This window comes from Epinephelus fuscoguttatus, linkage group LG13 (assembly GCF_011397635.1).
Source record: "Epinephelus fuscoguttatus linkage group LG13, E.fuscoguttatus.final_Chr_v1".
Classification (NCBI taxonomy): domain Eukaryota; kingdom Metazoa; phylum Chordata; class Actinopteri; order Perciformes; family Serranidae; genus Epinephelus; species Epinephelus fuscoguttatus.
Genome location: NC_064764.1, coordinates 3,935,632 through 3,946,708, shown reverse-complemented (window position 1 = coordinate 3,946,708; position 11,077 = coordinate 3,935,632). Strand labels below are relative to the sequence as shown.

At 38.9% G+C, this 11,077-nt stretch overlaps 1 protein-coding gene across 1 annotated transcript; it reads right to left on the bottom strand.

Annotated features, from left to right (window-relative positions):
• Positions 1–2,963: 2,963 nt before the first annotated feature.
• Positions 2,964–9,272, bottom strand: LOC125900084 (uncharacterized). The gene is made up of 8 exons (XM_049594858.1): positions 9,169–9,272; positions 7,943–8,000; positions 7,599–7,717; positions 7,281–7,489; positions 6,082–7,151; positions 5,899–5,968; positions 5,631–5,805; positions 2,964–3,977 (listed from the first exon to the last, which is right to left on the bottom strand). Exons 4-7 carry the CDS (start codon positions 7,483–7,485, stop codon positions 5,672–5,674), a joined length of 1,479 nt encoding a protein of 492 aa, XP_049450815.1. The 5' UTR covers positions 7,486–7,489; positions 7,599–7,717; positions 7,943–8,000; positions 9,169–9,272; the 3' UTR covers positions 2,964–3,977; positions 5,631–5,671.
• Positions 9,273–11,077: the final 1,805 nt, after the last annotated feature.

Here is an 11,077-nt window from a genome sequence, read left to right as displayed (position 1 = left end):
TTTTTTTTTGTTTTTAGTCAATAAAACCATAATATATCAAATAACAGACCTAAATGAAAACGTTCTTCTTTTGGGACATTTAAACATGAACATGTCCTGCAAGCATGATATCAGTATGTCACCCTTTCTCTTCTTTCTTCCTTCTTAATACTGTTGTCTGTCTCTCTGGCTCTTTGCTTGGCCCTTGTTGTGTCTATTCTTCTAGTGTCCACTGCAAATCCACCAAATATATACAGTCTATGATAAAAAGACACACAGGAGACATGTCAAGACGTGCAGTGTAGCCAATCAGAAACAGAGTAGGGCAGGTCTTGCCAAGAAAAGCCAATAGTGAAACAGTAAGCAGAATAAACTGAAGGATTATCATGTGGTGTCATGGGGAAGTGCTTCCCTAGTCTACATGCCTCAGTGTGGTGCTGGCATCAGTCACATTATTCATCCTCAGTTTTATTATCCTTTCTTTTATCCAGACCTCCGCAAAGAAAACAACTTCTCTACTGAAAAGCTATTTGACTCAGAAAGTAGTCACTACTTGATGCTACTGCCCAACACTGGAAATCAGAGTGCTGTTGCTCGAAGAAAGATATTTCTGTTTCTACATGAATTAATGAACAGTTAAATTAATCACATATTTACTCCTGTTCGCACTCTGCTGCTCTGAGTGCAGTGCTCTCGATAACCAAACGGTATATTCCAATAGCACTGGCACAAACTGGACCATTCGCAAATTGACAGAGTGCACTCCAGCAAAGTGACAATTTTTCTAAATGCCTCCAAAGCTGACCCACCTACACCCACACAATCCTGATGAAGCAGATTAGCTAAGTCTCGAAATTCTTTATGTACAATAAAAACAAACATGCGCCTTATTGCATACGTTTAATGGCAGTTTTACATATCAGCCTACTATTTGAGGAAGAGCCTGAGTCATTTTCATGGTGCACTAACTATATAGATTGGACCTTTCCAAAACACCTTGAACATAGCAATTTTTTATGGTGAGTGTACTGCTGGGCACTTTGATACATATAAAGTGTGACATGGACAACAAGCAAAAAAGTACTGGGTGTGCTGAGAAGGAAATTTTATACCAACAGGGCTTGTTTGTATCCAGCAAGTGGAATAATGGATGCTTTTGGCATGCTTAGCAATAACACCACTAATGTGTTCCCCAGCATTTTTCCCCCATACAAAATATAAAAAGCAATAAACAGATGGATGGACGAGTAGATAAATTGGTGCAGCAATGTATTTTTCAGTGCTTTAACATCGTCCATAGTATCATATCCCTGAAATCCACCCTCCTCATAACCCTGCAACTGCACCTGAACCGGTACTGCTGCTTTGCTTCTGATCCTTTTAGTGCTGTAATCCGCTTCAGCAAACAACCTCTCACTGTTCCCTTACCGTAAGCTGTTTTCCTCTGATGGGTTGATAACAGCTGTAAATTGGAAACTAATCCTAAAAGGTTTTTATTTTTCCACTATGTTCTCTTTGCTCTCCCTCCCTATCACCCTTGCCTCTCTGTTTCCCTCCGGACTTATTCTGCAGGGCAGGATTGGTAGCTCCCCTTCACTCCTGTCTTAAGAAACACCTCTACATGTTCTCTCTGGCCTGTAATTCTATATTACAAACTCAGATTTAATCTTTTTTGTAATTATTCTGAGAATAATCCACAGGACAACACAAGCCACACTTTTGGTTCACAGTCAGAAAGGATGGATGTGACAGACAATATTGGTCATACATTATTTGAGACAGTCCCTCATTACAGAGCTATACTATCCATTCTTAATTAAAATGCTTGAAATACTAGGCCTTTTACTGAATTAAGCATTTTCCCATTAAGACAAGGAGTATGCCAGTGTTATTCAGGTTTTAATAGCATTATTTGGGCATGTATAGAGTGCATTCAGGATGTGTGTCTCAGGGTTTTTACCACAGTTTGTGACACAATGGTCTCTTGTCTGTTAACGGTTGGTTCTGTGCATTGTCATGGAGATGCTGCAAACCAACCAACTTACCAAGAGTTTGCAAGCTGATGTAGGAATGTTTGTCCAAAAGAGAAGCCAACATTTTTGGCTGGAAGGAGAAACACACCTACTTTTAAACATTATGAAAGATTTGGATATCTGCAAGTTTTTGGATATGCACAAATATTGCAATGCCGACATTTCAAAAAAGTGAGTGAAGGAATGAAAGAGGGAAGCTGTGCTCACATGGTCCATCAAGTCTGCTACCGGTCAAAAAACACATTAGGACATGGTAATCGGAGTATGCAGGGGTGCATGGAGTACTAGTGGAATATTTATTTTCATTAGCCATGTAAAACGCTTATTATTTCGGAGAAAGGGCAAAAAAAGGAATATTTTGTGCATGTTAACACACTCATTGACAAGGGATATTTTATCTAATCTACAACTCTGGTCGTCCCTACACTGTAAACCATTGCCATGTATATTAACAGTAAAATACTGGCAGCAGGGTTGCCAGTAGTTTACTGTTAATTTAACAGTTCTCCTACTGTGATCTACTCTACAGTATGTTACTGTAATGATACCATGTTCTGAGTAACAGTACATTACTGTATTTCCTTGAAATTACAGTAAACTACTGGCAGCAGGGTTGCCAGTAAATTACTGTTAGTAGCTAGTTTGCTTACTGTAAACCTATTTACAGTTTATTACTGTTATAATAAAATGTACTAAAACACAGTGCAGTGCTGTATTTTGTTGAATTTACAATATACTTGTAGTAGAGTAGCCACAATATTGTTTTTCCCCCTATTAACAGTGGAATTTAACCATAATCTCAAATACAGTACCATGAAGTATTTTTTTTTGTAAAGCAAGCACTGTGCCTACAATATAAACTGAAAGATTTGTTAACTAAAATGCAGCAATAAAAAATTCTTCACAAAAGAGGAGACTTAGAAAATATGAGAAACTCTGTCGTCCGACATTTATTACAAAAGGCATCACCAACTGAAATATTTACAGACCCTCTATGCAGTGGACATTTCAAGTATGCCTAACAGAACAAGGTAGTCCATGTTTATCAAATATGATAACACTAATACACTTCTTAATAAACTTGGGGGAATGATGCATCTTACCACTGTGAGTATCACTGGTCTTTTGGACACAAAATGCATAATTTCTCGGTGGAACTGAAACATAAACAAACTGAAATATATGAAAAAAGTTTTTATCTTTTTTTGGGGGGGAATTATTTAAATGCATTTAAGTGCAAAATCCAGCCAGTCAGACTTGTGGTCCTTTACACAAAATTAGAGTGTCCCAAATAGAGAAATCACTATAGTATGATTCATTTTACAACACATTGGCAAAATACATCATTCCCTCAAACTAGGGCAGAATAATATGGAGTAAATCAAACATCACAATATTCATTAACAAATACTTCTATTGATATTGCCCAGCCCTATTGCACCTCTTTATTCCACTTCTTGGTTTTCCCATGCAATGAAATTGCAGGGTTTTAGTTTAACTCAGCGTTTCAAAGTGCTTTTTAAATGAACTTAAACAGGTATCTTAAAACATAAAAAGATGGCTATGAGTCTGCTCAGAATAGATCAAGGTTCATCCAAGGTTCTGCTGACTGTTTTATTCACAATAACCTTAAAAGACAAAAATGAACATATAGAATAGCACTACTGTCCTGGGACAAGTGAACAGGATCCCTTCTTGTGAAGATAATGAGTACTTTTTTGCCGTGTTCTACGGCATAAATACCTGGGTTTTTGAAGTGGAATATAGCACACTTAGTGTCTGGGTAGAGAACCTTCACTGACCTATATGAAATTCCACTCAAAGTCCATGAGGTTCTTCAGAAGAGTGGACACACAGGGATTGACTGTGACAGACTTCTTCTGAACAACTCTCCCTGTCCTCTTGGAGACGATCTTGCCCTGAATGGCCTTGGTTCCTCTCTCTGGGTTGATCCCAGTGAAGCGCCTGAAAAACACGGCAGTCTGAGATTAGAGGCTGGATAGAAATTAATCTACTACTATATAAAGTAGGGCAAAATCAAATATCAAAATAATTTCGCCCGAATAACTCAATATCAATGTTGTGACACTATTGTAGAGATGACTACTGGTGGTTTCATAAGATATTTGCATACACTTGCAATTGTTAGTAATTTGAATATGATGATCATGCAGCTAGAAACAAATAACGGCCGCAACAGTTTCATGAGTTCAGACAATTGCATCTCTTTACTGTAAAGCAGCCTGTAAAACCATTAAAAGTCAACACACGCCAGAGCCAGACATAATCACTGGAAGTAGAGTCAAGAGTAGTAAAAACTGTTGCACACTCTGGCTCAATATGCATTTCTCTTTAAATCTCTTTAAATGAAGTTTCAGACCTTTGAACCCAAGCATTGGTAGTAACCGATCTGATGGTGATTAGACAATCATGTTCCACCATTAGGGTGAGAAACTTCTTAAAAGACAGTGATGGGAACTACAGCCAATAAGATCACTTCAAATAAAGCAAAATAAAGAATAATTATTAATTAAAGAACAATTATGTCTAATATCACGTAGAGAATTAAATTTTGGTTACGTACTATATACATATACATTTGAATGGATCCTCTAATATATAGGTTAAACATCAGCTCCAGATGAACATAAACAACTTAATCTATATATCCAATAAATTGAGGTACTTTACAAAAAACACATTAAGTCATACTCTACATTCAGTCCATCAGATTTTCAGATGGTGTATCCAACAGTATAACAGAAAACCCTGTGACCTCATGGATTGAATATACAATATGACTTGAAGTGTTTTTTATATAGATTGTTTATGTTCTTTTAGAGCTGATGTTATCGTTTCATCTATTAAAAATTGATTCAAAATAACTATTTTTTTTTTACTTTTTATATACATATATACGTATATATTTAACCAAAATTTAAATTTCTATGTGATATGAGACATAACAGTTCTTGTGATCTGATTGGCTGTAGTTCCTGTCTTTGATTTGCTGAAGGCTTCTTGATTGTTCTGCGCACCCTACTGGAAGAAGATGATGTGTTACTTAGGTGTGGCCTATATAATGTACTGGTGCTTGTGTTCTACTGTTATTGATCTTGAAGGAGGCCTGTGGGCCAAATCTTCATCTAAATAAAAGAGAAATGCATATGGAGCCAGTGTTTGCAACTTCTCCTTCTCTCAACAATTATGCAATATCACAATACTTAAAATCCCAGACAACATCTAGTCTCAAATCACAACATTGGCAGATAATCAATATACTGCCCAACCCTAATAATAGGTGGTCATAAGGTAAGGGTTTAAAATGAGCATGATAAATGTACGTGTGTGTGTGTGTGTGTGTGTGTGTGTGTGTGTGTGAGTGAGTGAGTGAGTGAGTGAGTGAGTGAGTGAGGACAATAGACCTTTTTCAGAGCAGCCATTTGACATGAAATAGCAAGTAAATACAGGTGTTACTTATGACATTAATTATGGTTGTTTCATTAAGTGGAGCAGAGACTCTTAAGTAATGTCATTAGTACCACCTGTGTTTACCCCACAATTTCATGTCAAATTCACTGCTGTTAAAAAAAATCTGTTGGACAACATAAGCTTTACCTTTGAATGAATTCAAGTGTACACGCAGCCTCCTCTTGGTATTATAGGTTAAAGATGTAGTACACTGAAAACAAAGCAGCAAGCCCTGTCACAAATGTTGGCTGGATGCCCTCAAACAGGACACGACCCTCAAGGCTGATCATCCAGCGTCCAGCAGTCACACGCTCTGTTCCACCTGAATGTGAAATAAGAGTAATTTCAGAAACCATTTTGTCTTGTATAAGCTCATCTGACATGAAAAAATTATGCCAATTCACCAAATACATACTGAGCAGTATGAGACGAGGAGTCGGGGGTAGGGTGAGGGTCTTCTCAACGTCAGCCACTGTGGCGGACAACTGTAGTGCACAGACAATATAATTGTAGTGCTAATATTAGTTTCATAACATGATTTTAAGATGGCAACAAGTCAATGCAATAAAAATTGAAGAAAGAAGAGAAACAAACTTACATCTGCAAAAACAATGAGCCCATTTGTGGTCTCTGTGAAGTGGGCCATCAGCAGCTGGACAACATAGAGTGCCACCTCATCGTTCTCACCTTGGGAGAGGACAGTCTGGACTTCTTTGTTGGTAGATTTGCTCCGGAAGTATTCGATGATCGCTCTGCCACATTCATCCATGGCAAGCTCCAGGAGACGTAGCACATTAAGGTCTGTGAGAAGCTCAAAATGAGCATAGATACACCTCTGATTGAAGAGGTAAAGCCATTTGCTTCTTATATCTTCAATGGAAGGAGTTGGAGTTGCGTTTATATGGCGATGCAGGAGACAGAATGTGGTCTCCATGAGACTACAGACCTCCACTCTTTCAACTCCACCTGCACCTTCCTGTCTATAGATCTCCTCCAATCTTTGGCGTTTTTGTTCCACGCTATCATCAGTCTCACCTGGTAGGAGATCTGGCTGAAATCTAGTGCATCTGTATGTGTCAGTGGGCCCCCTCTTGCGCCCAGAGCTGGATCCAGAGCACCTTGGGGCTCGGTGGCGTGCAAAGCTGCTGTCATGGTTTAAGTTCTCAATACAAGTTTTCACTTGAATAAGGAGCGAAGTATAACCACCTGCCATAAGTGAGCCATTTGCAAAAACATCGGCAAAACTCTGGGGATACTGCCTCACAATATTTTGACAAACTGTGAGACACTGGGATCGCGTTGGGTTAGCTTCATATTTTCTCATTGCATCTACCAGCACTCTCACCATCTGCCGCCGCTCTGCAGGGGTTGGTCTTTTCCCATTGGCAATGGCTGAACGGATTTCCTTTGGCATCTGATCCCATGGCACTTGGAATGTTTCTGGCCACGTTTTGGATATCTGGGATGGAGACCTTGTGCTTGTTGGGCTGCTCATGTCTGACAGGTTAGACATTGACATGGATGACAGGGATGATGGGCTGGATAGTGGTGAAGTGGTTTCTGGTGGTGACTGACTGGATCGTGGTGAAGTGGTTTCTAGTACTGATGGACTGGAGATTGGTGTGGAGCTCTGGATCACTGTGAGATCTAAAGCTATTATCTCTGTCTCTAAAACAAAGAAAAATAACACATTATTTAATGACTGTTAAAAGATGGTGACCTGACAAAGTGGCTTGCAGACTTAAAACAGAAACCTCTGCTCACAGCCAATATTAACCAGTTAGTTATTTACATTACCTGATTTAAATGCATCCATAAGCTTCCGGAGCTGAATAACAGGCAAGAGGTCAGCAATGTCTTCCTGTTTAACATATTTCAAGTCTTCCTTTGATTTTAAGCCACAGCATTGAAGCTTAGAATATAGTTGCAGTTGAGTCTCTTCAGAGAGGTTGGGCAATGCTCTCAGGATGATGCCCCTGATTTCTTCCCCTAAAGCAGACATTGATCTACAATGAGAGCAAAGAATGGTGGAGAACTGTCAGTGCCATGCCACCCATAATGTATTCAGGCAAGGGATAGTAATCAAGCAGGTTCTCTTGGTTAACGCAGCAGTACCTTTTCTGACTGTGTGTAAGGCAATGAACACCAAAATAATAAGTCAGCCCAGCCAATTTAAGTAAAGATGGAGGACACACTTCACTGCACTCTCTGGCTGTACAGAAGACAACAGGAACCTGAAAGCACACAAAAACTCATATAACTCATGATAAAATATATACAAATAACTTCAAACCGTATTTCAACAGTTTAAGTAGACTCAAAGATAAAGGACAAACCTCAGATATCTCTCTGGCTGTACAGTAAAAAAGGAACCTGAGAGTACACAACAACATACAGTGTAATGTTATGATAAAACGGATAAATACAATGTATATATACAGTTTAAGTAGAATACTCACTGAAAGATGAAGAACACACCTCACATATCCCTCTGGCTGTACAGAAGAAACCAGTAACCTGAAAGTACACAACACATAGTTTAAGTTGGGACTAAAGCTGGGCAATTTTTTTTTATGTTAAGTAAAACTTCACACCACAGGCAATACAGCAGTCTATTTTGACCACAAGTCTGTTACTGTGGCATAATACACACATTTCAACTCACTGTAACATTGCTATTTCTCTGGAGTGTTGTGTTATTTATTAAGAGCATCTGAAAAATCCCTGTACCCTCTCAAACCGTTTCTACAGCCTGCAGTCAGTCATCAGGTCAAACTGTGTTGATGTCAGGGGGGAAAAACGTGATTTTCTTCCTGCTATGTTGTTGTTGTTGTTGTTGTTGTTGCTAGCAGCACAACTGTACTTGCACACTTCAATAATTCCCCTTCAATAATCTGTAATTCACGACTACTGGTTTTACATTTTCAGACATACTGATAAACCCCACACACTGTTGTAGCCTGTTATATGGCACGTTAGGACTTTCAGACGCAGCCAGGGACTGTGTTAATTAACACTGCTAAACTTGCTAAGCTAAACAAGTCCTTTATCACAATGAAATAAAGACGGTTGTCTCCAATGACAGCTAATCCAACGAGTTTATTAACCACCAGAAGATGCCGCTGAAGGTGTCCTTAAAGTTTTGCGGTCCATTACGGATTAACGTTAATGTTAAATTACATTGTTTATGTCCTGGGCGCGGACGTGCTAACGTTAGCTGCAACTGCTGCTATGGGGGACGTTAATAAACTGCACTCATTAGCTTTTAGATAACTGCATATAGTGTTTGGTGCCTTCGCTATTTCACATTACACATCACACAGACAGGAGCCAGTGCTGCCTGCGTCGGGTTTTGAAAATTTCCGGCCGTTTTCAGCTCTCTGGTACTTACTGCTCCCCGCTGCTAGCTCGAACACTTGTAGCTGTCTCTCACCCTGTGCCCTCCCGGATGACACGAGTCTGCCATCAGACGCGCCGCATGTGTGTTTTCATGTCGCACCCTTTGCATTAGCTAATTGCAACGTTTCAAATCGCGATTTCTGAAATTCTTATAATAGTTCAGCCAGCCATCGTGGACCACTGGCCATTCTGTCATTCTGTGAAAGTCCACATGTCCAGTCAGCACTGGATACTAACGTTACAATAAGCAAACATCACCAGACAGATAAAATGTAGTTCAACTTACCATGTAATTTGCTCAATATAGTGCAGGACTCAGATGGATGATCCTCGATTTGCTCCCAAAGTGCAGGATTCACGTGGTCAATCCTCAAAAATAACGTCCATGCCTTCCCCACTGTTCCATCTGTCTCCCATGGAAATAGAGTAGTGTTCTGTTTTTGCGTGGCTTCTTTGCCATGAACTCTACATCACTCCCAGAATGCAACGTTATTAACAGTATTTTACAATATTTTATGGAAAACGGCAAGCTGCCTATAATATTTCCCAGAATGCAATGTTTTGTACAGCATCTTACTGTTTTATTGGAAAACAGTAGGTTACCGTCAGGATTTGGCTGTTTTTTCACAGCATTTTGTTACAGTGTAACCATAACTGTTTTTTTAATAGTTTTTGTAACCATGACCTTGTTTGCTCTTTAACCTATAAGTTGTTTACTTGCCTAAACTTTCATAATGAGGTCGGACTGGAGGAGTGTTGCCTGTAGTCGCTGGGGTTGGTCAGTGTATACCTTCAAACTATAGGTTTGCGGCTTGCTAATGCTGCAGTTATGAATCAGGCAGGTGGTTAACAGCAGATGGACAACACCTTCTAAACAGCATGGGAAAACAAATGACAGAATGGCAGGACAGTAAAAAGAAAAAATGCGCATCAGTATGTTGTAATGGTGATGCTATATCATTTACAAAAAATGAAAAAAAAAAAAAAATCTCCAATAAAAGTATTTCGTGTTTATTATTTAACTTAATTATTCTAGTGATGACCATTAATCGAATGTCTGTGTTTTTGCCTTGTTTGAAGGAGCTATGTAATATTTGGTTGTAAATTCTATCAGTGGCAAAAAGGTAAAATACTTTAACTTTTAAACTTTTGTTTTCCATTTAAATGTATAGATCTGACACATGAATGTTGAAGCATTAAAGTTATTGGAATTCATCTTTGACAAAACCTTGTGACAAATATGAAGTATCATAACTAATTACCTCAGCTAATGAGTGATAAGTAAAGTTATGTAATCAAGTGACATGCCAAACACCAGTGGTGTAGGGTAGGCCCCAGCGCACACTATTATGATGGGCCCTAGTGCATGCTATTGTGCACATATCATCTAGTCACACGATCAAACAGAGACTCAACACTGGACAACATCAACATATCACCAGAAATCATCATCTCATCTGTATACGCTGCAGTCTGCTGGGGAGGAAGCATCAGACACAAAGATGCAAGGCAGCTGGACAAACTAGTCAAAAGAGATGGCTCTGTGATTGGAGTCAGGTTGGACACACTGGAGGAGGTGGTGGAGAGATGCACTCTGAAGATGTTCGAGGCCATCATGAACAACCCAGATCATCCACTCCACAACACCTTGATGGACCAAAAAAACTGTGGCGGACGGCTCCTCTCTCTTCGATGCAGGACAGAGAGATACAGAAGATCCTATATACCATCAGCCATCAGGTTTTATAATTTTTGATAATTGAATTTCCCCTTGGGGATGAATAAAGTTATTCTTATTCTTATATGACATAAAAATACCAGAAAATAGAAATTCTTTATTTAACTTAATAAGTTTATAGTTAATTTATAGTTTATGTAGAGTAAGTATATAATTTTATTATAGATGCTACTATGTATTTTACACAAAAAAAAGACAGATGGGTTTGCCTTTTGTAAGGGCATATTTTGCAAATAGCAACTTTTTTAAATTTAATGACAGTTCCTCTTTGAACACAGGCATATTTCAAAGGTAGCAATCACTCGTAAGGGCCCATTCTCCACCCAACACATAGTTCGAGGGCCCACTCTCTCTAGTAGTGATGAAAGGTTCAGTGTATTATAGTGTCAGACTTACAGACGACTGAGGTGTGCTACTGTCAGTCAGTGTTATATTTGTTGTTAGTTTTGTTAGTTTT